This window comes from Anolis sagrei, chromosome 6 (assembly GCF_037176765.1).
Source record: "Anolis sagrei isolate rAnoSag1 chromosome 6, rAnoSag1.mat, whole genome shotgun sequence".
Lineage (NCBI taxonomy): Eukaryota > Metazoa > Chordata > Lepidosauria > Squamata > Dactyloidae > Anolis > Anolis sagrei.
Genome location: NC_090026.1, coordinates 89,527,120 through 89,554,464, shown reverse-complemented (window position 1 = coordinate 89,554,464; position 27,345 = coordinate 89,527,120). Strand labels below are relative to the sequence as shown.

At 42.9% G+C, this 27,345-nt stretch overlaps 3 protein-coding genes across 4 annotated transcripts in view; 1 reads left to right on the top strand and 2 right to left on the bottom strand.

The window, feature by feature from the left end:
* Positions 1–10,063, bottom strand: part of SCRN1 (secernin 1) — a 45,705-nt gene extending 35,642 nt beyond the window's left edge. The window contains exon 1 of the mRNA XM_060781996.2: positions 9,727–10,063. The gene's annotated coding sequence lies outside the window, so the exon portion shown is untranslated. The remainder of the gene's footprint in view (positions 1–9,726) is intronic.
* A 3,226-nt stretch (positions 10,064–13,289) lies between these two features.
* Positions 13,290–23,461, bottom strand: FKBP14 (FKBP prolyl isomerase 14). The gene is made up of 4 exons (XM_060782003.2): positions 22,839–23,461; positions 20,022–20,173; positions 18,171–18,298; positions 13,290–15,403 (listed from the first exon to the last, which is right to left on the bottom strand). The coding sequence occupies exons 1-4, from the start codon at positions 23,036–23,038 to the stop codon at positions 15,245–15,247; spliced, it is 639 nt and encodes a 212-aa protein (XP_060637986.2). The 5' UTR covers positions 23,039–23,461; the 3' UTR covers positions 13,290–15,244.
* A 298-nt stretch (positions 23,462–23,759) lies between these two features.
* The window catches only part of PLEKHA8 (pleckstrin homology domain containing A8), a 40,977-nt gene continuing 37,391 nt past the window's right edge, over positions 23,760–27,345 (top strand). Inside the window, exon 1 of one of the 2 annotated variants that reach the window (XM_067470238.1) lies at positions 23,760–24,023. In XM_067470238.1, coding sequence (XP_067326339.1) covers positions 23,984–24,023 — 40 coding nt within the window. In that variant the 5' untranslated portion in view covers positions 23,760–23,983. The remainder of the gene's footprint in view (positions 24,024–27,345) is intronic. The other variant, XM_060782000.2, reaches the window with a different exon arrangement.

The following is a 27,345-nucleotide window of genomic DNA, read 5'->3' as shown; positions in this document are numbered from 1 at the left end:
ACTGTTCCCCAAACTGAGTGTCATCCAAAGCCAGTGAAAAACTTTTTAGAGAAATAGTACAGGTTTTGAGGCCTATCACGTAGACCTAATAGCCTCTGGGATAAATGAAGCCACAAATCAAATAACTGAACCAAATGAGAAACACAGATCTGGAAAGCGATTTATTGGCAATTTATTTTAAAATCTTCATTCCAGTTCTGTGAACAAGAACCAAATCCCTCAAGGCAGAAAGTGTGTGGCAAAGCACCTTTCGCAGAGGTAATTGCTACTTCATGCAACAATATATCACAACAGAATTCTACCATTAAGAGTGGCAGGGAAGAAAGAACTGATTTGATTTTGTGACATGTTGCATATAAGTATTTAAAGGTTTTAAAGGAACAGTTTTGTATCAAAAGGATGGCAACTATCTTCAAAATTCTATGATGCATCAAGCACACTCCTGCCTATCAAATAGGGTGAAAAATCCCTATTCAAATGGCCAGCTGACACCCAAAGATTACATATGAAAGGAAAAATCTGAATTTAAAGCCTCTTGGTTTATATAGTGCCATTTGCAAGTGGAGTAAAGCCCTTCCAAGGTCACACTGTAAATAGCATTTTAGGAAAATGCTATTCGATTCCCATTTTTGCCTTTGTCTATTTGTACTAATTACTCAACTTGAGGACAAATTAGGCAATTGGGCAAGCAAGGGAAACTTAAAAACCAGCTCATTCCATATTTTGAGAATTTCCAATCTAAAGAATATTAAAATGTGCTTCATAATAATGTACTTGATGTTTTTGTTTGTTCTTTTGTCAGGAGCGACTTGAGAAACTACTGCAAGGATATTGCAAGGACATTGCCCAGGGGATGCCTGGATGTTTGATGCTTTACCATCCTTGTGGGAGGCTACTCTCATGTCCCTGCATGGGAAGCTGGAGCTGACAGAGGGAGCTTAAACCACTCTACCCAGATTCAAACTGCCGGCCTGTTAGTCATCAGTCCTGCTGGCACAAGAGTTTAACCCATTACAACACTGGTGGCTCCATGTACTTAACATGAATGTTTAAGATAACTCAAAACTGGGATTGTCTTTGGATTTGGGGAAACTATATGGCAAACAACCCCTCTGCTGCAGATTTCAAATTCTTAAGGCAAAAGCTTTTTCCGGCCCATAATCAGGAATCAGTCAACTAAAATAATGACTCATGCAAGGTTTAGAGCAGAGGTGGGGGTTGTGTAGAACAAGGGGAAAATGCACGCAAGCTGTGAATCTCATATCCAGAACTGACTTCTTGTTGTAATTTTAGCCAATGATTGGTCAAAAACAGGATGATATGTTTTGATATGGAGGCCCCAAAAACTGGCCCCAACTATACTTGTCCATTTCTAGTTTAAAGACATCTAAAGGATACATCCTTCTACTGCAACATAACCAGAGCTTGGGATCCACATATAAAGACAACATTCAGGAAAAGCAAATAATACACCCAGGAGCTCTTTCAGGCAGGCGATCTCTGTGGATTTGTCCTATAGTTTTTTCCTGTCTTGGCTCTTCTCTGTCCAAATGCTCTGTTGTCATTGTTTTTGCAAGAAAGAAGGTTGTGAAAACAAAGGAGAGGCTGAATCAAAGAAAAGTACTATGTATACTCAAGTATGAGCCAAATTTTTCAGCCCTTTTTTTTAGGCTGAAAAGCCCCCCTTGGCTTTTTTCAAGTTTATTTATTATTATACTCATTATTATTATTATTATTATTATTATTACATTTATTATTTTACTATATTACTATTATACATTTATTATTTTACTCTATTATTAGTAGTACATTTATTATTTCATTCTATTTAATATTACATTTATTATTTTACTCTATTTATTATTATTGGAAGGATACATAAGCACATTTACAATGAAGATGGTTAGAATCATGATTTAAACAGAGTTGGACAGCCTTATCGTAAATTAAAGTTTTATGTAAATATTCAAAAACATTTAACGTACTGATGCCTCAATTAAAGTAACTATTTTTATTCTGAAATTTACCAGGAGCTGATGTATTTCCCACCGTTGGCTTATACTCAAGTTAATATATTTTACCAGTTTTGAGGGGTAAAATTAGGCGCCTCAGTTATTATTCGGGGCGGCTTATAATTGAGTATATACGGTAAATTAATTCTCTCCCCATCTATTTATTTATTTTATTTATTTACGGCATTTATATGCCACCCTTCTCACCCTGAAGGGGACTCAGAGCGGCTTACAATATATATTTTCATACAATATATTATATTATTAGCATAGTACAATATCAGTATTATATATTACTATATTGCACTATACCATTATATTGTAATATTAGTAGTAATATTACATGTAATGTAAATATATAATTATAATTATAATATTGTATTATTATTATTATTATTATTACTAGTATTATATTATAAATATTATATGTATATACAATATACTATATTATATTATTAGTAAAGACAAGATGGAAATGTCGTCTGTTCCCCTCTGTCTTCGCTCTGCCATCTACCATCCCTATTGCACCTAACTCATTCCTTCTTTCCTTACTCTTCTTCAATGTCTACTTTGTATAACCTCTTTCACAGAAACCGAACAAAGGGGAGAGGAGGCGGAGTAGCCTTATATGTCAAAAACTCTTATGCTGCAGAAGAAATTCAAGACAGCAATCTGGGAAACCAGCTTGAAATCATCTGGATAAGAATCAAGGGAACTGGGACTCAAAAAGATGTCGTTGTAGGCGTCTACTACAGACCCCCAAGCCAGGAGGAAGATCTTGATGAAGTCTTCTGCCAACAGTTGACCAAACAGGCACAGAAAAGAGATGTAGTAGTCATGGGCGATTTCAACTATCCCGATATTTGCTGGAAAACAAACTCGGCCAAGAGTACAAGGTCCAACAAATTCCTCGCTTGCCTTGCAGACAATTTCATGGTCCAAAGAAGCCAGAAGAGGTAACAAGGGGATTGGCTACTCTTGATCTCATCCTAACAAATGCGGAGGACCTGATCGATGCGGTCGAAGTGGTAGGATCCTTAGGGGCAAGTGACCATGTGCTCCTGCAATTTGAGGTACAAAGGAAGGCCGAAACTAAGACAAGTCAAACTCGCATTTTGGACTTTAGGAGAGCTGATTTCCAAAAAATGAAGGAAACGCTGAGCAGCATTCCGTGGACACAGATACTAAAAGACAAGGGAGCTACGGATGGATGGGAATTTCTCAAGAGTGAAATACTCAAGGCGCAATTGCAAACCGTGCCAACAAAGAGAAAAAATAGGACAAGTGCAAAGAAGCCAGAATGGATGTCCAAAGAACTTCTAACTGTGCTAAGACACAAAAGAGACATGCACAAGAAGTGGAAAAAGGGAGAAATCACCAAAGAAGAATTCAAACAAATAGCCAACACCTGTAGGGAAAAGGTCCACAAAGCTAAAGCAAAAAACGAGCTCAGACTTGCCAGGGACATTAAAAACAATAAAAAGGGCTTCTATTCTTATGTCAGTAGAAAAAGGAAAAACAAGGAGGCGATAGGACCTCTTCGAGGAGAAGATGGGGCAATGCTGACAGGGGACAGGGAAAAGGCAGAACTACTTAATGCCTTCTTTGCCTCGGTCTTCTCACAAAAAGAGAGTCTTCAACCTCAGCAAGATGGAGTGGATGAGGGATTGGAGGACATCCAACCCCAAATTGGGAAAGAAGTCGTCCAGGAATACCTGGCCGCTCTTAATGAGTTCAAGTCCCCAGGGCCAGATCAACTACACCCAAGAGTACTGAAGGAACTAGCGGAAGTCATTTCGGAACCATTGGCAACCATCTTTGAGAGTTCTTGGAGAACGGGAGAAGTTCCAGCAGATTGGAGGAGGGCTAATGTGGTCCCAATCTTCAAGAAGGGAAAAAAGGACGACCCAAACAACTACCGTCCGGTCAGCCTCACGTCGATACCGGGCAAGATTCTGGAAAAGATGGTTAAGGAAGCGGTCTGCAAACACTTAGAAACAAATGCAGTCATCGCTAATAAGTCAACATGGATTTATCAAAAACAAGTCATGCCAGACTAATCTGATCTCTTTCTTCGATAGAGCTACAAGCTGGGTAGATGCGGGGAATGCCGTGGATGTAGCGTACCTGGATTTCAGTAAGGCCTTCGACAAGGTCCCCCATGACCTTCTGGCAAGGAAACTAGTCCAATGTGGGCTAGGCAAAACTACGGTGAGGTGGATCTGTAATTGGTTAAGTGGACGAACACAGAGAGTGCTCACTAATGCTTCCTCTTCATCTTGGAAAGAAGTGACAAGTGGAGTGCCGCAGGGTTCCGTCCTGGGCCCGGTCCTGTTCAACATCTTTATTAATGACTTAGATGAAGGGCTAGAAGGCATGATCATCAAGTTTGCAGATGACACCAAATTGGGAGGGATAGCCAATAGTCCAGAGGACAGGAGCAGAATTCAAAACGATCTTGACAGATTAGAGAGATGGGCCAAAACTAACAAAATGAAGTTCAACAGTGACAAATGCAAGATACTCCACTTTGGCAGAAAAAATGAAATGCAAAGATACAGAATGGGGGACGCCTGGCTCGAGAGCAGTACGTGTGAAAAAGATCTTGGAGTCCTCGTGGACAACAAGTTAAACATGAGCCAACAATGTGATGTGGCGGCAAAAAAAGCCAATGGGATTTTGGCCTGCATCAATAGGAGCATAGTGTCTAGATCTAAGGAAGTAATGCTACCCCTCTATTCTGCTTTGGTTAGACCACATCTGGAATACTGTGTCCAATTCTGGGCACCACAATTCAAGAGAGATATTGACAAGCTGGAATGTGTCCAGAGGAGGGCGACTAAAATGATCAAGGGTCTGGAGAACAAGCCCTATGAGGAGTGGCTTAGGGAACTGGGCATGTTTAGCCTGAAGAAGAGAAGGCTGAGAGGAGATATGATAGCCATGTATAAATATGTGAGAGGAAGCCACAGGGAGGAGGGAGCAAGCTTGTTTTCTGCTTCCTTGGAGACTAGGACACGGAACAATGGCTTCAAACTACAAGAGAGGAGATTCCATCTGAACATTAGGAAGAACTTCCTGACTGTGAGAGCCGTTCAGCAGTGGAACTCTCTGCCCCGGAGTGTGGTGGAGGCTCCTTCTTTGGAAGCTTTTAAGCAGAGGCTGGATGGCCATCTGTCAGGGGTGATTTGAATGCAATATTCCTGCTTCTTGGCAGGGGGTTGGACTGGATGGCCCATGAGGTCTCTTCCAACTCTTTGATTCTATGATTCTATGATTTACTTTTTTCAATAAAAAAATCTTTTTAGAGGCATAACACAAAATTAGTAGGCCTCTGCACTCAGAAACATTAACATTTCTTGTTAGTCAACCTGAGAACTCAAATGGGGGAAATCTTAAAGTGACAACCCTCCCTTCTCCTCCCTTTTTCAATCTTGGAACTTTTAATATTTAAAACACACTCTCTAATTAGCCCGAGAATCCAAGTTGAGAAAATGCTTCCAGTGATGCCCTCCACTTTCCTCTGGAAATACTATCTTCAATCTATGACAGTGGTTCCCAACCATGAGAACTAAAATAAGGTCCATGGCTCTAGATTATTAAATATAGTTTTCTGTGGGCGAGCAGATGACGATTACTGGATGGAATATGTTCTGTATCAGAAGCTAGAGCTGATGTGGTCTATCCAATGCAATTTTCAGAATTAGCACCCCAAATAACCAAACTGAATCTAAAGTTGACCAAAAACTGATTCGTAACCCTTTTGGTACGAATGTTGGACAGTGGTCCCTGGTCAAAAAAAGATTAGGAACCAATGATCTATGATCACAAGTTAAATTGTTTAGAATGGGTGGGCAGACCTTTCCAACCATTGGAATCTATATCTTTAGTACAGTTTTAAACATTCAGAGTTGCAAGATTAGGCAAAGGAAGACAGAGAAAAATCTCCGAGAGCTTTCCACCACTTCAGTTCTCAAGGTGGGTGATGATCAGTATATTGGGATGATTTTGATCTTTCAAATTACAGGAGCTTACTGTATTAGCATTAAAGTGCTAGAAAGAGTGCAATGAAAAATGATAAAAAAGAGGGTTGAAAATAATGCAAAAAAATTAAAATAAATCAAGATGAGTTATTTGCAAACTGCCTCTACTCAAATTAATTAAAATCCAGATAAAATTGCAATGAAAGAGGAAGTCCTACAGAAATGCTTTAAATGAATTGAGCTATATATGGCTGGTAGCCCTTTTCAACTATACATTGGTTACTAAACAGACATCACCTGCTGTAGTTGAGCTATCACAGGCATGGGCAAACTTTGGCCCTCCGGGTGTTTTGGACTTCAACTCTCACCATTCCTTTTAATTTCTGATATCCCTTCTGAACCCCACCAACAATGGAACTGAACCAAACTTGGCACACAGAACTCCCATGACCAACAGAAAATACTGGAAGGGTTTGGTGGGCAGTGTCCTTTGGTTTTGGAGTTGTAGTTCACCTACATCTAGAGATCACTGTGGACTCAAACAATGATGGATCTGGACCAAACTCTACACAAATACTCAATAAGCCCAAATGTGAACACTGGTGGAGTTTGGGGAAAATAGAATCTTGACATTTGGGAGTTGTAGTTGCTGGGATTTAGAGTTCACCTACAATCACAGAGCACTCTGAAGCCCACCAATGATAGAATTGGGCCAAACCTCCCACACAGAACCCCTATGTGGGCCACAGCAATGTGTGGCAGGGGACGGCTAGTAGGAAATATAAATTGACCTTCTGTTTTACTTGGGTCTCAGCTCAAAGATTTTTCATTATGTTCAAATATGCAAATACAAGTACAGTAGAGTCTCACTTATCCAACATAAACGGGCTGGCAGAATGTTGGATAAGCAAAAATGTTGGATTATAAGGAGGGATTAAAGAAAACGTATTAAACATCTACTTACATTATGATTTTACAAATTAAGCACCAAAAGATCATATTTTACAACAAATCAACAGAAAAAGCAGTACAATACATGGTAACATTATGTAGTAATTACTATATTTACAAATTTAGCACCAAAACATTGCAATGCGTTGAAATAGCTGTGGATCCAGACAGGAAGCAGACTGTGTTGGATAATACAGAATGTTGGATGAGTGATGGTTAGATAAGCGAGACTCTACACATTTTTTTTTCAAAATCCCAAAATAGAAACCATTAGTTCCAACCAATTCAGATTAGGGATATTCAACCTGTATCTCATTGAAGCACCACTAATTTGCTAGAACCTCAAGGGGCATGAACCTTCTATTTCTATGATATTTCAATTTTCCACATTTCTCCTCCTGCACAGGCCCAAAGGTAACCTGCAGAGTTGGGAGGGAGATGAGAAGAACATACAAAGCCATCCCTTGGTTGTCGCTGAGCATCCAACAATGACTTTAGTGGGTCATTTGAGACTCACACCACCCAAAACCATCACTTTCCTGTATCACTTAGCACTTTCCCACTGATAGCTATTTGCCACCCTTTGAGATTAGAGTGCCATCCGGTGATGAGTCATCCAGAGGTCAGGAGATCAAGGGAAGTAGCCCTCTGGAAAGCTTTCTCTCTGGCTCTCCCCCTCAATCCGGATTTATTCATCCTACAAAAAGATGGATGTAGGGGAGAATGATATATAGGGTTTCCAAGAAATCCCATGGATCCGTCTGGAAAAGAAGGAAGGGTCAACAGAGAGAGCAGGAGGGAGGGGTGAGAAAGAGAAAGGGAGGGAAGGAGGGGAAAGGGGGGAGGAGAGAGGGAGGGGAAGAGAGAAGGCTAGAGGGAAGGGACAGCAAGATAGGAGGAGGGCCCTTCTACAGAGCCATATAATCCAGAATATCAAGGCAGAAAATCCAACAATATCTGCTTTGAACTGGGTTATCTGAGGCCCCTTCCACACAGCTGAATAAGATCCCACGTTATTTGCTTTGAATTGGGATATACGGCAGTGTGGACACAGATAACCCAGTTATACGGCTGTATGGAAGGGCCCTGAGTCCACACTGCCATCCAGTTCAAAGCAGATAATGCAGGATATTATTCAGCTGTGTGGAAGGGGGTCAGAGAAGGAAGGGAGATAGGAAGAATGAGGGAGAAAGAGAATGAGGGAGGGAGGAGGAAAAGAAGGAGAAGGGGGAGAGAGGGGGGCAGAGAGGGAGAGAAAGAAGAATAGAAAGAAAGATGGATGCAGAGAGAGAGAAGAAGAAGAAGAGGGAGAGGGAGAAAGGAGGGAAAGAGAGAAGAAGGGAAGGAGAGAGAAAGAGAGAAAAAGAGATGGGGATGGAGATAGAAGGAGGAAGAGGGGAAAGGGATGGAGAGGAGGAGGAAGATATAGAAAGAGTTAGATATGGGAAGGAAGAGGAGGAGTGAGGGAGGAAAGCTGAGAGAAGAAGAAAGGGGGGAGAAAGGGAAAGGGGGAGACTGAAGGAGGAAGGGGGAAAGGAATTGAGAGAATGAGGGAGAGGGGTAGGAAGAGTGAAGGAGGGAAGATGAGAGAAGGAGGGAGGGAGAGGGAAAGAGAGATAGGGAAAGAGAAAGAGGGGGAATAGAGGAGATAGAAGGAGAAAGAGGGGGAAAGGGAAGGGAGGGAGGGAGAGATAGAAAGAGAGAGATGGGGAGAGAAAGAGAGGGAGGAAGAGGAGGAGTGAGGGAGAAAAGCTGAGAGAAGGAGGAAGGAGGGAGTGAGGGGAGAGAACGAGGGGGAGGGAAGCTGAGAGGAGAGAGGGAAAGAGAGAGAAAGAGAGGAGGATAGAGATTGAAGGAAGAAGAGGGAAAGGGTATGGAGAGAAGGAGGGAGAGATAGAAAGAGGGAGAGAGGGAGGAAATAGAGTAGTGAGGAAGGGAGGGAAGCTGAGAGAAGGAAGGAGGGAAAGAGAAAGAGAGGGGGTAGAGACTGAAGGAAGAAGAAGGAAAAGGGATGGAGAGGAGGGAGAGAGGGAAAGAGAGAGGAAAAGAGGGGGAGGGAGATAGAAGGAGAAAAAGGGAAAAGGGGAGGGAGAGAAGGAGGGAGAGATAGAAAGAGGGAGAGATGGGGAGAGAAAGAGAGGGAGGAAGAGGAGGAGGGAGGGAGGGAGGGAAGCTGAGAGAGGGTGGTGGGAGGGAGAGAGGGTGGGAGGGAGGGAAGCTGAGAGGAGGGAGAGAGGGAAAGAGAGAGAAAGAGAGGGGGATAGAGACTGAAGGAAGAAGAGGGAAAGGGGATGGAGAGAAGGAGGGAGAAATAGAAAGAGGGAGAGAGGGAGGAAATGGAGGAGTGAGGAGGGGAGAGAAGCTGAGAGAAGGAAGGAGGGAGAGAGGGAAAGAGAAAGAAAGAGAGGGGGATAGAGACTGAAGGAAGAAGAGGGAAAAGGGATGGAGAGAAGGAGGGGAGAAGGAAAGAGAGAAAAAAGGGGGAGAGAGGAGGAAGAGGGAAAAAGAGGGGGGGAGGAAGAGAGAGAGGGAGGAAAGCTGAGAGAAGGAGAAAGGACGGAGAGAGGGAAGAGAGGAGGAAGAGAGAGGATGTGGAGGAGGAAAAGAGAGAAATGGAGCAGACATAAGGGTCTCCAAGCTGCCTGCCCTTGAGGATGCCGGCCTGCATCAGGATGCCTTTGCGAGGGACGCCCTGGCCGCCTCCGTCTGGGATGCTGGGTTCCTACCGAAGAGAGACTGGAAAGCAAAGGCTGGTGGGGTGCCCCATATGTAGGGCTCACCTTGCGGGCTGTTTCCTGGGCTGCTCTTCTGCGGTCCCTCTCTCCCCCCGGGCCCGCCTCCTCTTCTTCCAAGGGATGGCAAGCACAGCGACAGCGTCGGGCGGGGCGGCCTCTCCTTCTCACCCAGGTACCAGCTGGGCTCCTCCTCACGTGAGCAGCCCGGCAGCAGGAAAGGAGGGGGGGGGGAGAGGGAGTCGGGAGGAGCCTCCCCCTCCTGAATTAACCACTAGCCGCTGTAGGAAGACGCCGGACGCAGAGGAAGCTCTCCTCCTGGCCCTTTCGTAAGCCGGTTTGCCGAAGCTGAGCGGTCGTGGGAGGGAAGAGTGCCTCTGAGCATGTGCAGAGGGCGGCGGCGGGGGGGGGGGGGGAGGAGGATGTGTGAGATTGCTTTCCAAAGGAGGAGGAAAAGAGGATTCAGAGCCGCCGGTCGAAGGATTTAAAGGTGCATCTACGCTGCGGAATAAATGCAGCCTGGCAATCACTTTAACAGTCATGGCTCAGTGCTATTGGATCCTGGGAGTTGTAGTTTGATGAGACAGCAACACTCTGACAGAGAAGGCTCAAAACTTTCTCAAGCTACAACTGCCATAACAGAGCACCTGATGAACCCACCTGGGCACAGCATATTGTTTGAGAGCACAGAAATGCTGGACCAAATTATTTATTATGAATTTATTTTATTGACAGTATATTCCTCCCTTCTCATCCCGCAGGGGACTCAGGGCGGATTACAATGTACATATACATGGCAAACATTCAATGCCATAGACACACAACATATATAGACAGAAACACAGAGGCCATTTAACATTCCAGCTTTTTGATGAGGGCATTCTGGCCACCAGGGGAGCTGTTGCTTCATCGTCCATTTGTGACACTGATTAAGTACTTTCTCATTCTTTGCATGCTTGCTGGAGATTTTTATGGTGTCGTAAATTAGTTAAAGTAGCCTCCTGGCATACGTGGTACCTAAATTTCCTACTTGACAGCTGTAACTGTCTTTCGGGCTGCAAAGGTCAACAGCAAGCTACACTACAACCTGGGCTGGCTTCGAACTCATGACCTTTTGGTCAGTAGTGATCTTAATGCAGCTGACTCCCAGCCAGCTGTGCCACAGTCCCGGTGCACAGAGAAGCCATTGAAATCCACAGTGACAGATGCAACTGTCTTTTGGGCTGCAAAGGTTGACAGCAAGCTACACAATTTGCTTGGAAGCTCACTCCGACCTGGGCTGACTTGAAACTCATGACCCTTTGGTCAGTAGTGATCTTAATGCAGCTGACTCCCAGCTGTGCCACAGTCCCAGAGCACAGAGAAGCCATTGAAATCCAAAGTCCCGACTACACAGAGAAGCCATTGAAATCCACAAATTTGTGGACAATTTCAACAGAAAGGAGGAACTCACGAAAATGAAAAACATTCAGCTACCAATATTTAAAAAACTCTAAAATCAGGACAGTATATAAAGAGCAACACTAAATAAAACCGGGAATTCCAGACAAGAATAAATCAGGGCCAGCTAACACCTCCAAACAAAGGATCCCCCAGGCAGGAAGCAGCCAGACCTTAAAGCTGCAAGTCCATTCAGTGCTAACCAAGATGGCCAGCTGCAACATTCACACTTGCCTCAAGCGGAGAAGAGTTCTTATTCCACAGATATATAAACCTCACTTGCCTAGTTTCCAACAGATCCCTCAACCTCTGAGGATGCCTGCCATAGATGTGGGGGAAATGTCAGGAGAGAATGCCTCTGGAACATGGCCATAAAGCTTGGAAAACTCATGACAACCTACAACTGCAATGTTTCCATATCACTGAGCAGTCAGAGCAATGTCAAACCACATTGAATCTAGTGTAGCTGCACTTAGTTCAGTCTTATTTAAGAGACCTTAGTGAACTTTACAACTTTATTCTCTCAGGATGCATCTACACCAGGCCTGGGCAAGCTTGGACCTTCCAGGTATTTTGGACTTCAACTCCCACAATTCCTAACAGCCTCAGGCCCTTTCCTTTTCCCCCTCAGCCGCATAAGCGGCTGAGGGGGAAAAGGAAGGGGCCTGAGGCTATTAGGAATTGTGGGAGTTGAAGTCCAAAATACCTGGAAGGTCAAAGTTTGTCCATGCCTGATCTATAGAGTAGAATTAATGCAGCATGACACCACTTTAACAGCCATAGCTCTATATTATGGGGTCATGGGAGTTGCTACAAGGTCTTTTGCCTTCTCTGCCAAAAGTGCTGGTGCCTCACCAAACTACAAATCTCATGATTCCAGAGCATTAGTCCAGCAGAGTTAAACGGAATTCATTCTAATTTAGTCAGCCCCAATTAGCCTGTAAAATGCTATATAATCCTTAAGAGGCTTCCTGTTATGTCCACATTCAATTCATTCTCCCTCCACAGTCAGCATCCCCCGGTTACCAAGGATGCTCTGGCCTCACTGGGTTGCTTTTGCATCTTATCTGAAGTCTCTTTGTATTGCTGCTTGTGTGCTGCTTGGAGCTTCTCCAAATCTGATGAGACTGCCCTCTTGTGTACGGATTCCACACAGTCCCAAGTTACAAACACCCAATTTACAAATGACTCATAGTTAAGAATGGGGGTGAGACAGCAGGAAGTGGAAGAAATATGCCCCTAGGAAGGGGAATTCACCCCTGAGTTATTATGAGGAAAGAGTCTCCATTGGAGCATATCATCAATCCTTATTTCTACAAGCCACCCTATCTTGTTCATAACTTGGGGTTGTTGTTGTTTATTCGTTCAGTTGTTTCCGACTCTTCGTGATCTCATGTACAAGCCCACGGCGGAGATCCCTATCAGCTGTGACCACCCCCAGCTCCTGCAAAGTCAAGCCAGTCTTCAAGAATAACATCCATCCATCTTGCCCTTGGTCGGCCCCTCTTCCTTTTTCCTTCCATTTCCCCTCAGCATCATTGTGACTTCATTGACCAGTCCACGCCAGAGCTCCCCGTCGGTCGTCACCACCCCCAGCTCCTTCAAGGTCAATCCAGTCACTTCAAGGATGCCATCCATCCATCTTGCCTTTGGTCAGCCCCTCTTCCTTTTTCCTTCCATTTTCCCCAGCATCATTGTCTTCTCCAAGCTTTCCTGTCTTCTCATGATGTGACCAAAGTACTTCATCTTGGCCTCTAATATCCTTCCCTCCAGTGAGCAGTCGGGCTTTAGTTCCTGGAGTATGGATTGGTTGGATCTTCTTGCAGTCCAAGGCACTCTCATAATTTTCCTCCAGCACCAGTTCAAAAGCGTCTATCTTCCTTTGCTCAGCCTTCTTTATGGTCCAGTTCTTGCATCCATAGGTTACTACAGGGCATACCATTGCTTTTACTATGCGGTCCTTTGTTGTCAGTGTGATGTCTCTACTCTTCACTATTTTATCGAGAGTGGTCATTGCTCTCCTCCCAAGAAGTGAACATTGTGCTGTCGCACGCTGGGCCTGAAATGTTTGTTTACAGGACATGCTCTCTGTATGCCCAATGGGATGCCTGGGTGCCTCAGCTGAAGGGCCCTTTAGATTTCCCAACACAAAGTTCTATTGAGGCTCAAGATAAATTCAACAAAGTTCTTTATTTGGGCTTAAATCTTCAAACAAATGAATTAAACACTTTATAACCTTGGAAAACCGGTAGCTTCCTCAATCTGCCAACAAGGGGCAGGCAACTGGTGGTAAACTGTTCCTTTCTTCCTTAGGGAAATCCTTTGACCCCTCCCTGGGCAATCTCTCTTTACCTTGCTGGCGTGAGGCCCCTACTCTCGGCACCAAGCTGCTTTAAAGTCCTGAATGGTTCGTAAGGGGAAGATACATTCAGACAGTTAAGTTGGGCCAGAACCGTTTAGGACTTTATAAGCCAAAGCCAGCACTTTGAATTGGGCCCGGTAGCAAACCGGCAGCCAGTGGAGCTGGTACAACAAGAGGGTTATATGCTCCCCGAGTGTCGCTCCTGTTAGCAACCTGGCTGCTGTTTGTTGGACTAGTTGAAGCTTCCGAACAGTCTTCTAAGGCAACCCCACGTAGAGTGTGTTGCAGTAGTCTATACGGGATGTAACCAGAGCGTGGATTACCATGGCCAAGTCAGACTTCCCAAGGTACGGGCACAGCTGGCGCACAAGTTTTAAATACGGATCCCCCAGTGACATATAATTCTTATTAAAAAAAACACTCCTATTCATGTGGAGGAAGCCTAAAAGGCTATTAACTTGAGCTTCCAAAGGACATGGCATGCATGAAAGAGGAAAATATGAAAAGACCGTTGAAATACAGAGGAAGAAATTACTTAAGAAATTGTTAAAAAATAATATAATATGAAGATACCAAATTTATCAACAAGGAAATGTATGACATTTTCTCATGGGTCCCGTGCTTTATAAGTGAGGCAAATATAATAACCGTGGTAGAAAGCCATTCGCAAACATTTCTTAAAATATACCATTACACCCAAATCACTCCCATTTGGACAATAGGCTTCCCAAGACATTATATTGGGCATTCCAAATGCCCCACTGCAATTAAGGTGACTGGAGTTAATATGTGATCCATTAGCTCTCCTAAACAGAAACTGGAAACCTTCATAAGGATAATGTGAAAAAGATTCAAATTGTGAGGAGTATATACATACACTTGATCTTAGCCAAAAGGCTGAGAAGCGACCAAATTGCGAATAGGAGTCATGTAGTACTCCAGGTGTTGGACTCCAACAACATCTGAAGAGCACTTGATTCCCACCTCCTTTGTAAATTCACCTTTCAAAATCAATCCAACATGTATATTGCTGTGTTTGGCAGTAGAAGAAAATAATTTGCTTAGCTACTATTATTAGGACAATTTTAAGTGTGAAGCTGTACATCCTTTTCCTTAAGCACCACTATTCCACTAACAAAACACTAGTTAGGGAGGGAATAATCAAAGGACAGGGCAGCTTAGAAGAGACTAAGCTATTTACACAGCAAGGCTAAAGTATCAAGAGGATTTGGGTACAGATTATGAGAAGTTTATTTTTGCTGGGGCAGATTAGTTTCCCAAACATCCACCCAACTCCACTCCTGATCGCAACCTCACTGAGATTTTTCTGCTCACTTCTATCACAGAAATACTTTAAGCTACAACCCCCCCCCCCCCCCCAAGATCCAATACAGTATACCACTGCCAATGCCAATGACAAATGCTTCTTTGTAGAAATGAATCAAACAAATAAGTATTAAAGTACACACAAAGCAGAGGGATGTAGTGTAGCATTAAGCAACAACTATCACTGGGGAAAAATGTCCTTTTTTCAAAAATAAATATTAAAATACATAACTTAAGAGTCTCATTAAAAAGCCTTTCTTAGTATGCTTTTACATTATGTGTACTAACGGTCACATTTAGTATCAAAAGTTCTCATTGTATCAAAACTTGTCATTGTATAAAAAATACAGCATAAGTCTCCAATTGACTCCAAAATCACGAAAGCAGAAAATACTGTTTTAGAAGTCTACGTTTTGTTGAGAATTTCTTTAACGGGCTTTATAGCTCATCATGCTTAAAAACAAACTCTCTTGCAGATATAAATCCATCACGATCTTCATCTTCTTTATCAAATATGTCGTCAACCAAGAAATCATGGTGGCTGTCATTGACTGGTGCACCATGTTTTTCAAATTCATTCTTCAAATACACTTTTACCTAAGTATGAGAAACATGACAACATTTTAACCAAGTTCCAATTGAAATATTTTCATTTAATGGTTCCTAACATTTGGACGATCCAGGTGTTTGAAAATTCAATTCTCAAAAACCCAAGCCACCTTGGCCAACTTTCAGGGATTCAAGAAGCTGAAATCCAAAAAATCTAGAACAGTGGTTCTCAACCTGTGGGTCCTCGGTTGTTTTGGTCTACAACTCCCAGAAATCCCAGCCAGTTTACCAACTGTTATGATTTCTGGGAGTTGAAGGCCAAAACATCTGGGGATCCACTGGTTGAGAACCACTGATCTAGAGGACCGACAGTTAGGAAACACTGCTTTAAGTGAAAGAGGTACAGCCAATAAGAAAATCATTTTGTTCTTGAAGGGGAAGCACACCTGTCCAAGTATCTTTCTGGTTCACTGCAGAAGTAGAGGCAATTATACAAATGGGATGGAGAGTACAGTGTTCCCTCGCTACTTTGCGGTTCGTTTTTCGCGGACTCGCTGTTTCACGGGCTTTTACCTCCTGGGAGAGAGGCAGCTAATCATAAAAAAGAGAGAGAGGAGATACAAAGCAGTATGTAAATCACGGCCTCATAGCTCCTTTCTTATAACTAGCACCAAAAAAAAGTTGCGCGGTGCCTTTAAATTTCTCCTCGCTTCTGTCTCACCCTCGGAATGTGATATATATATATATATAGAGAGAGAGAGAGAGAGAGAGACCATTCCTGCTTCGTGGATTTTCACTTTTTGTGGGTGGTCCTGGAACCTAACACCCGCGATAAGTGAGGGAACACTGTACAGAGTTGTATGGCAGACTATGAGCAAGTCTGATCCAGTATAAACTAGTGCTTTTGGAAAGCGTATGACATGGTGGATGGTGACAGGGAAGCATCAACTTCCCTGCCATCATTGTGTTTGCATCATGTTATCCAGTGGAGTTGTCCCATGTCACCTGGGACTTTTACACTCTGGTCCACAAAAAGAAAAGGCAGATTTGATAGCCCGCTCTGAAGAATTTGCAATACATTTCAGGCAATACGTATCCCCTCTTATGTGGATATTACAATGGAGGCAGGGCCAGTAGATGTAATCTTGGCACCTATTTTGTCCTGTGTTATTGGATTGTGGGGAGGTTGGGTGGGATTAGCGGGGATTAGTTTTAAAGGCCATTTTAAGTGTATTTATTGTATTTTTAATTCTGTTTTTACCACATTGTTACTATTTAATTGTTGTTTTAACATTTGTATTGCACTTTTAAAACTTAGCCGTCTTGAATTCCCACAAGGAGAAAGGCGGGGTATAAATAAAGTTAATAATAATAATACATTTCAATTTAAGGAGCCTGATGAAGTGGGCAGAATTCTGGCAGAGATAAGAGCAATCGCATGTGGAACTTAGCCCATCCTGGCACCTAAAGGAGAAGGGGGTTGGCCGATGGGTAAAAGCAAGGAAAGTTTCCATTTAAAAGATGTTGTGATGCAGCAGTTATTTTTAAAAAAACACCCCTGACTCCCATCACACTCAAAAGGTATAGGGCAATCGCAATTTCATGAATAAATCCTAGAATGTATGTGGCTTCCCAGTTCCAGGGATTCCTGGATAAAACAGATTATCCAGATCCATTCAAATCTGGCTTCAAGCACAATTATAGGATAAAGGGTACATCTACATTGTAGAATTACTGCAGCTTGACACCGCCTTAACTTCCATGGCTCAGTGCTATGGAAGGTGGAATTTGTACTTTGGTGAGGAACCGGAACAGTTTGGCGGAGAAGGCTAAAGGGCCCCTAAAACTATATCTCCCATGATTTCATAACTCTGAGTCAATGCTGTTAGTGTGGTGTCAAACAGTATTAGTTCTACAGTGCAACTGCACCCAGAGATACTTTTGGTCACATTGGTGGATATGCCACACAAGGAATTGAACAGCATTTGCTCCTCCTCACCGCCATTTCACTCCAGAATATCCTAGATTGTCCCACTCCTTACTCTCTGCCAACAAGCAAAGACCTTTTTGAAGGCTTTTAATGTGTGACTAGTTGCATGGAGGCTCGTTATTGCATGGGGCTCGTTATTGCACTTTTATATGCATATAATGATTTCATTCTGTTTTTAATTTAATATATCAGGGATGGGTTTAACTCAGTTTTTAAAATATATTGTTTTAGCTTATTCCTTTTGTTAACTACCTTTATGTCTACTCTGGAAGAAAGACAGCACATTAGAGAGAGACAGATAGACAGACAACATGCTGATTTCACATAACTTAACAACTAAGCTGCTATCTGTATTAACTAAATCCTCAGACATCAGAAAATGCAAGTATCTTCTTCCCTTGCTAGCATTTCCAAATAACACTCTACATCAGAGAAGACGTAGTTAAAAGATTATGTCCTGTTAAAATAGTTGGCTTATCTTCCTTGAGTTAATTTTTCTTCAGTATTTTCAGTAATAATTGGAGAATGCACTCTCTTTCTGGCCAGTCAAAATAGCAGGGAGACTATATACACTGGCAAATAGGCCTGTTGCTGAACTATTACTCAACACTATGTCCACTTGTATCAACAACCTGTATAGCTTCTTCTGCAGCATCAGAGCTCTGACTAAGCAAAATAAAATGGAAATCTTGTTCAATTCCAGCGTTGCCTAGTTGACAATATTGCAGTGGTATATATATTCTTTGTGAATACAGTGTAAGAGCTAAATCCTTTTCTCCTGCAAGATACATTAATCACTGTCACAGAATGCATTAGCCTATTCACCTCATCTTTGGATAGCTTCCAGTCATCATTAAGATCCATTTCTTGAAAGGACTCATGAGACCTTGGTCCATTTCTAATTTCTAAAAGGTCAATATTGAAGATCAAGGTGCTATCTGGTGGAATTTTTCCTACCAAACATAAACAAACAAAATTAAAAACATAAGGGTATATTCAATGCCGATCTGTGATTTCCTATTGATTTTATTTTGTTAGTTCGAGTAATAAAAAACAACACCGAAAGCCATGTAACTGACTACTTGGATCTGGATCCAATTTTTAATCCAATTGAATGAGCTGGAACTTGGTAAGTTGCCTTTTATTATTATTATTATTATGTTTATTTATATCCTACCTTCTTCCTCCATACGAAGACTCAAACCACTCACAATTAAAAGTATTACAATACAGTTTAAAATATACAATGTACTAATATTAAAACAGTATTAAACATGATTAATATTAAAAACAATTCAAGTTAAAACTATAAAAGTATATAAAACCACAGCATCCCTTGACTTAAACACTTTCATCTTTAAAAGCCTATCTGAATAAAAAGGTTTTAACCTTCTGCCAGAAGTACGGCAGGGAAGGGCTTTAAAGGTCATAACCAGCACTTTGAATTGTGCCTGGAAACAGACTGGCAGCCAGTGGGGGGTTGTCCGTTCCCTGTAGCCAGCCCCAGTGAGCAATCTGGTTGCAGCTCTTTGGACCAGGTGAAGTTTCCAAGCACCCACATAGAGCACGTTGCACCTAATCCAGATGAGGTGCAACTAAGGCATGTACCACCATGGCGAGATCTGGCTTCTCAAGGTATGGGTGCAGTTTGCACATAACTTCTAATTGTGCAAAGTCCCTCCTGGCCACCTCTGACACCTGGCCACCTCTGACACCTAGATTCAGTGCCAAGTCCAGGATGACCCTCAAGCTGCAGACCTGTGCCTTTGGGGGGAGTGTAAACCACCCAGCACAAGCTGGATCCCTATTCCCTGATCTGCCTTCTGACTGGCTAGGATCACCTCGGTCTTGTCTGGATTAAGTTTCAATTTGTTTGCCCTAATCCAGTCCATTACTGATGATAAGCAATGGTTTAGGATCAGGACAGCTTCCTTGGCTTTAGGTGGAAAGGAGTAGACTATAGTATCATCTGCATATAGGTGGCACCAAACTCCAAAACTCCGGATAACCTCTCCCAGCTGTTTCGTGTATATGTTAAACAGCATGGAACCCTGAGGAACCCCACAGGACAACAGCCACGGGTTCAAACAGGAGTCCTGCAGCACCACCTTCTGGGTATGGTATTCCAGGAAGGACAGTTTTAAAAAGATGGACCTAGTCATGAAATAGATTGCTCTGAAGTTGGGCTCCGTCATGTTGAAACATCCATTGTTATCTCTCAAGGGTTCCAATTTTATGGTCAACTTCTACTGGAAGCCCTTTTTGAAGACCATGGAATTGTACTGGAGGACTAAAGCAGTGATTCTCAACCTGTGGGTCCCCAGGTGTTTTGGCTTACAACTCCCAGAAATCCCAGCCAGTTTACCAGCTGTTAGGTTTTCTGGGAGTTGAAGGCCAAAACATCTGGGGACACACAGGTTGAGAACCACTAGACTAGAGGGAACACTTAAGGGATTTTCTAGGTGCTTTGGCAGGAAGCCCAAGTCATTCTTTAATTCCAGGTAAGAAAAATAGGGTTCCAGGTGATGTGAAAATTGTATTATGTGAAAGGAATGGGCCTACAGTAATTGAATATACTACTTCAGAATCTTGCAAAAACTAAATATTTTATATAACAATAGCATGATGAATGTTGCTTTTGAAATTAAATATTAAAGATAGCTACAGAACAATTACCTTTCCCTTCTTTTCCATAACCCAGAGGTGGAGGAATTACTAACTTGCGTTTTTCTCCTATGCACATCTCAGTCAAACCTTTATCCCAGCCTAGGATGACTTCTTTAATACCAAGAGTAAACCATGTAGGTTGGCCATTGTTATGCTTGTGGCTGAAACAAACAGAAAACATCTTATTTTAGTATACATGAAAGCACAATTCATTTATTTCAGAATTCCATCTGTAATTAACCACATATGCCCAGGCTTTACCAAAAAAGGCATCTTGTCTTATTTGTCTCTGGTAATCCAAAGAGAAAGTACAAGAACAGGTGGCAAGACACATCTTGTCTACAGGAAGACATTTCGATTTAAAAAGTCACTGAAGTTGCAAATATTTCGGACTTCAACTCCCATAAATGCCAGCCAGCAAGGCTCATGGCTTGAGATAATGGTAGTTGTAATCCAAAACACCAAGAAGAAATCACTGCAGAGGGCTCCTGTGCAATGAGAACTTTTAAACAGATGCTGGATTGCCATCTTTCAGAGGTACTTTGATTGTGCTTTTCCTGCACGCAGAGAGTTGGACTAGATGGCCATTTGGTCTCTTCTAACTCTGGGCCCTTCCACACAGCCATATAAGCCAGATTATTAAGGCAGACAATCCACAATATCTGATTTGAACTGGGTTATCTGAGTCCACACTGCCATATACCCCAGTTCAAAGCAGATGATGTGGGATTTTATTCAGCTATGTTGGAAGGGGCCTGAGAGTCTACTGGACTACTTTCTTAGCTTCTTAGGGCCTAAATACTATAAAAGCACCAGATGCTGCCTGATCTTGAAAGCTAAGTAAAATCAACCTTGGTTAGTACTTGAATGGGAAACCACCAACCAAACCTGGAGTTGTTGGGCTGTATTTCAGAGGAAGAAACTGGCAAAGCTACCTCTAACTATTCCTTGTCTGAAAAAATGCTATGAAATTCATGAGACCACAATAAATTGATGTGAAGGTGCACAGAGAGAGAGAGAGAGAGAGAGAGAGAGAGAGAGCTCTAATCTCCATGACATTTGGGGATTCTGAGACCTTTGATTTAAAAAGGGATTTTTAACATCTCCCAAAGAAGGATTCCCTCAGACAAGAAGCAGCCAGGCTTTGAAGCTGCAAGGCTATTAAATGCTAAACCTATGTTTTGGTCCTGAATCAGTGCTTGGCAGCATTCACCGGTCTGGATGAGGGCGAAAAAAATTGAAATTGGATCCAGACAAGACAGAAGTCCTCCTGGTCAGTTCCAGGGCTGAACAGAACATAGGGTTACAGCCTGTGCTGGACGTGGTCATACTCATCCAGATTCGCAGCCTGGGAGTGATCCTGGACTCATAGCTGAGCCTGGAATCCCAGGTCTTGGCGGGGGCTAGGGGAGCTTTTGCACTATTAAAACTTGTACGCCAGTTGCACCCGTAATTTGGGAAGTCAGACTTGGTCACTGTGGTCCACTCTCTCATTTCATCCTGAATAGATTACTGAAACGCACTCTACATGTGGTTACCTTTGAAGACTGTTCGAAAACTCCAACTAGTCCAATGGACAGCTGCCAGGTTGCTCACCGGAGCGGCATACAGAAGAGCATAAAACCCCTCTGCTATGCCAGCTCCACTGGTTGCCAATCTGCTACCGAGTACAATTCAAAGTGCTGGCTATAGCCTATAAAGCCCTGAACAGTTCTGGCCCAGCTTACCTGTATGAACGTATCTCCTGCTATGAACCATTGCAAAGTCTACGATCGATGGGAGAGGCTCTGCTCTCAGACTCACCATTCTCTAAAGCGCAACTGGTGGAGGCAAGAGACAGGGCCTTCTCAGTGGTGGCCCCTTACCTGTGGAACTCTCTGCCCAGTGACATTAGATTGCCCCCCTCCCTCTTGTCCTTTAGAATGAAACTCAAAATCTGATTATGGGGCCAAGCGTTTGAACAGTAGAGGCAGCAATTGAGAGTAAGACTCAATGTGTGTGAATGACAACGGACTGACCTGGACTATGACTTCAAACTTGCATGATTTGAAACAAATGTTTTAGTAATTTTATATTTTAATTGCTTTTAACATTTATTCTTGTTGTTGGCATTGAATGAATGCCTGTTGTGAAGCCACCCTGAATCATAGAATCAAAGAGTTGGAAAAGACCTCATGGGCCATCCAGTCCAACCCCCTGCCAAGAAGCAGGAATATTGCATTCAAATCACCCCTGACAGATGGCCATCCAGCCTCTGTTTAAAAGCCTCGAAAGAAGGAGCCTCCACCACACTCTGGGGCAGAGAGTTCCACTGCTGAACAGCTCTCACAGTCAGGAAGTTCTTCCTCATGTTCAGATGGAATCTCCTTTCTTGTAGTTTGAAGCCATTGTTCCTAGTCTCCAGGGAAGCAGAAAACAAGCTTGCTCCCTCCTCCCTGTGGCTTCCTCTCACATATTTATACATGGCTATCATATCTCCTCTCAGCCTTCAGAATCCCCCTCTGGTGAGAGAAGGATGGGATACAAATATGAAAAATAATTAATAATAAGTAATCAAGGTAGCCAATTGCAACATTCACACCTGCCTCCAACAGACAAGAGTTCTTTCTCCTGCCCTGGGCATTCAACAGATATATAAACCCCACTTGCCTAGATTCCAAGAGACCTCACAACCTCTGAGGAAGCCTGCCATAGATGTGGGTGAAACGTCAGGAGAGAATGCTTCAGGAACATGGCCATACAGCCCGGAAAACTCACAACGCAAAAAAAGAGGATTGTTCTTTCAGGCTCTGTAGCAAAATACTTACACTTTGGGAGGATACTCACGTGGAATGAAAGAGGGTCCCATCTTTCTCCAGGAAGCCTTCATAGTGCACCAGCAACATGTCTCCCAGCTTTGTCTTCCTCTTGCAAATGAAGGGCTTTCTGAGCACTTCGGTTTTGACTTCTGGCTCGGGAATCAGCGCTCCAGTCCCCAAAGCCAGGAGAGCAAAGGAAAGCAGAGCCCAAAAGGCACCCTCCATCATTTTTACAGTTTATAATGTGCTTTTTTCACTTTAGGAGTCAACTTTTGGCACCAAGAGTATCTCCACACAAAACAACATTCATAGATCTAATAAATCTGTTTATCAGAAAAAATTTAAAAACATAAAAAACTTTTTAAAAAGTAATTAGATCTGTTTATTAGAAAATGTTCAGTTAATAAAATAAAAATGCATTAAATTTAAATAAATACATATATTATATATCATGGATTAAAATTACACATATTTTCTCTATATGTCAAAATGTTTCATTTTTATTTCACAGTAATTCGGGTAAACCTTGCTCTTCGTAGGAATCTTATCCCACTCTCCTTCTCCCATTCCTTCGCCCTGCAGACGTGGCAAACTCCAGTCCCAAAGGAAGGCGAACAAACTCCCCTTGTTTTGATGTATCCATTTATAACCCACCCTTTCCGTTTCCCTCCTTATGATTGGCTCAGCGGAGAGGACCATTCGAAAAAGAGGCTCCCCATTGGCGAAGAAGAATGCTCGTTTTGAGAAAAAGCGGTGATTGGCTGCCTCAACAATCCAGGAAGAGAACGCTTTGGAATCCCTGAACACAATACCCCCGGCTTTCGCCTCGCTGCCATTGGCGGAGCTTGTGGCCACAACGGCGTTCTCATTGGTTCCCGTAGCGTTCTAGCCACGCCCCTTCTCTCCCTCCAGCGGGGAGGTTTGTATTCCCGAATGGGTTTGGTGCAGGCGAGCTGCGTAGCTGCGAGGGATCCCGACTACCTTACGCAACCGGCGTAGCGCTATGTATCTGTGTTGGTTGGTTGGGCCGGATCAGGGGTGGGTAGGGGAGAAGGCGGGGTTGGACTCCTGCCTGGCTCAGGATGGCCCTGGGCTTCGGGACTCCCTAGGCGGCTCCAGGGGGAGAGGCTTCCCCTGTCCCAAGCAGATCTGGATGGGGGCGCCCTTGTCACCATGGAGGGGGTGCTGTACAAGTGGACCAACTATCTGAGCGGTGAGTAGTCCAGCTGAAGATGCGTGTCTGGGAACGTGTGAATGGGACCAACCCGGGATCTGGTTGTGACTCCTTTGTTGGGTCCTAAGGGTGCCTCTGCTCTGTAGAATAAATGCAGACTGACACCATTTGATCTGCCATGGCTCAGTGCTATGGAATCGAGGGAGTTGTAGTTTGGTGAGGGACAGCACTTTTAGGTGCCTCTGCACTGTCAAATTAATGCGGTTTGACAGCACTTAAACCACCCTGGCTCAATGCTATGGAATCATGGGAGTTGTAGCTTTGCTGATACAACAGCAGAGATAACTCAAGGCCTTGCAAAACTACATCTCTCATGATCTGCAGTGGTTTCAACACCCTTGGTGAACTCTTAGTTAATCTAGTTTAGAATTAATGCATTTTGACACTGCTTTAACCACCATATATATATTGGGGGCCTTGATGCAGCAGGTTAAATTGCTGAGCTGTTGTACTTGCTGACCGAATGGTCAAATCCGGGGAGCAAGGTGAGCTCCTGCTGTTAGCCCCAGCTTCTGTCAACCTAGCAGTTCAAAAACATGCAAATGTGAGCATTTATTTCTTACTAGCTGTCCCCTGCCGCATGTGTTTTGTGTGTGTATATATGTGGGTATATTTCTGTGTATATGTGTGTTTGCGTACATATGTGGTTTTGCGGATGCGTTGTAATGTATTTTTTGTTTTTGTTTTTTGGCCTTTTAAGTCTCTTCTGCTGTGTTTGTCAGTGTTTTGATGAGTGATGGTCACTCGTTGGCCTGATAGATGTATTGTGTCCAAATCTGGTGTCAATTCAGTGGTTTTTGAGTTATGTTAATCCCACAAATGAACATTACATTTATATATGTGTGTGTGTGTGTCCATTGTCATTCACACAAATTGATATATATAGTAAAGGTTTTCCCCTGACTTAAAGTCCAGTTGTGTCCAACTCTGAGGTGTGGTGCTCATCTCCGTTTCTAAGCCAAAGAGCCGGCGTTGTCTCTAGACACCTCCAAGGTCATGTGGCCAGCATGGCTGCATGGAGCACTATTACCTTCCTGCCGGAGTGGTACCTATTAATCTACTCACATTTGCATGTTTTTGAACTGCTTGGTTAGCAGAAGCTGGGGCTGACAGCGGAAGCTCATGCCACTCCCTGGATTTGAACCTGCGACCTTTTGGTCAACAAGTTTAGGAGCTCAGCGGTTTAACCCACTGCGCCACCGGGGGCTCACATATATATATATCGGGGGCCCTGATGCAGCAGGTTAAACCACTGAGCTGCTGAACTTGCTGGCCGAAAAGTTGGCGGTTTGAATTTAGGAAGCAGGGTGAGCTCCTGCTGTTAGCCCCAGCTTCTGTCAACCTTGTAATTCAAAAACATGCAAATGTGAGCATTTATTAATTATTATTTATTTCGCTTATTTGTATCTTGTCCTTCTCAGGGTGGCTTCACAATTCATTCAATGCCAACAACAGTAATAAATAATAAAAGCAATTCAAATATAAAATTACTAAAACATTGTTTAAATCATACAGGTTTGAAATCATAGTCCAGGTCAGTCCATTGTCATTCACACAAATTGGGTCTCTTTCTAAATTGCTGCCTCTACTGTTCGAACACTTGGTCCCATAGTTAGGTTTTGAGTTTTATTCTAAAGGACAAGAAGGAAGGGGCCAATCTAATGTCATTGGGTAGGAAGTTTCACAGGTGAGGGGCCACCACTGAGAAGGCCCTGTCTCTCATCTCTACCAGTCGCATTTGTGAGGATGATGGAACCCAGAGCAGAGCCTCACCTGTCAATCTTAGATTTTGTGATGGCTCATAACAAGAGATACGTTCAGACAGGTAAGCTGAGTAGATCGATAGGTACCACTTTTGTGGGAAGGTAATGGCACTCCATGCAGCCATACTGGCCACATGACCTTGGAGTCGTCTACGGACAACAGCAGCTCTTCGGCTTAGAAATGGAGATAAACGCCACCCCCCAGAATTGGACACAGCAGGGGAAACCCTTTACCCCCCCCCCCCATCTGTGTATAGATAAATAGATGGATGGATAGATAGATGGATCTATCTCCTGACTCAAGGAGGTTAACATCTATCCATACTAGACAAGTCTAAAAAGAGCAATACAAAAGTTGAAAAACAATTATAATAACAGTGTGGCTCAATGCTATAGAAATGCAGAAGTTGTTCTTTCGTAAGTCACCAGTACTCTTTTTGCAGAAAAGGTGAAAAACCTTGCAAACCTACAGCTCTCATGATTCCCTGGCATTGAGCCATGGCAGTCAAAGTGGTATCAAAATCTTAAGCTCTGCAAGGGACAGGACTGACCGGGCAATGTGCATCTAGCTTTATAGCAGAGTCCATGCTTTGCATTCAGTTCCTGGTATTTCAAGTTTAACCAGTAGATATGTGATTGGGAGAGGTGCCTGAGGAGAGGCTTGTGATAACAATATGTGAAAAGTCTAATCTGTTTTGTGAAATGTGTGAAAAGTCTAATCTGTTTTGGAGCTTGGGAAAGTGACTTTTGGCGACTACAGTTCCCAGAATTTCTAAGCCATTATGACCACTGATGTATCCCCCAAAGTAACTGCATGGTACAAAGTAAAGTGAGCCATTAGTATCCACTGTGGTTAGCATCTGGAACCATCTTGGATACCCAAATCCATGAATACACATGTATAATAGACAAAAAAGAGGTTTGTTTTTCAGATTTAAAGATATATATTTTCAAGCTCTGAGTAGTTGATGCAGAATTCACAAATCCTCGAAATAATAGCCTTGAAATAGCCTCAAAATATGTGCAACTCATCTTTGGAACGGCCCCGGATTATGGTTGAAGATGGCGTGATTTTAATAGTGAATGCAATGTTTTATATGTTTTAATGTGTATTAATTTTAATTTTTAATTTAAGTGTATTTAACTGTTTGCTGTCCAAAGAAATTGAATATTTGCCATTTGTAAAGCCGCCTTGAGTCCCCTTCAGGGTACAGAAAGGCAGGATACAAATAGAGCAAATAAATAAATTAATCCAGAGAGATGATTATAAATACTTTTCTTACCGAGCTGCATCTGGCCACCAGCTCAGTTGGAGAGGAATTTTGTTTTCCTTACAAAGTTAGAGGAATCCTGTGTCGATTGGATGATGCATATAGGCAGTGGACATCTGTTTTGTTCATTCCTATATTTGGTGGTATGCTTCTCTTTAGAAAATAACAAAGCCCACAAATAGCCGTCATCAATTCAGTAAAGTCCAAAGTTCCTATACATTCTGCTGTGTGGGTGTTTCAGGGTATGTATGGCATGGTGGGTCATGG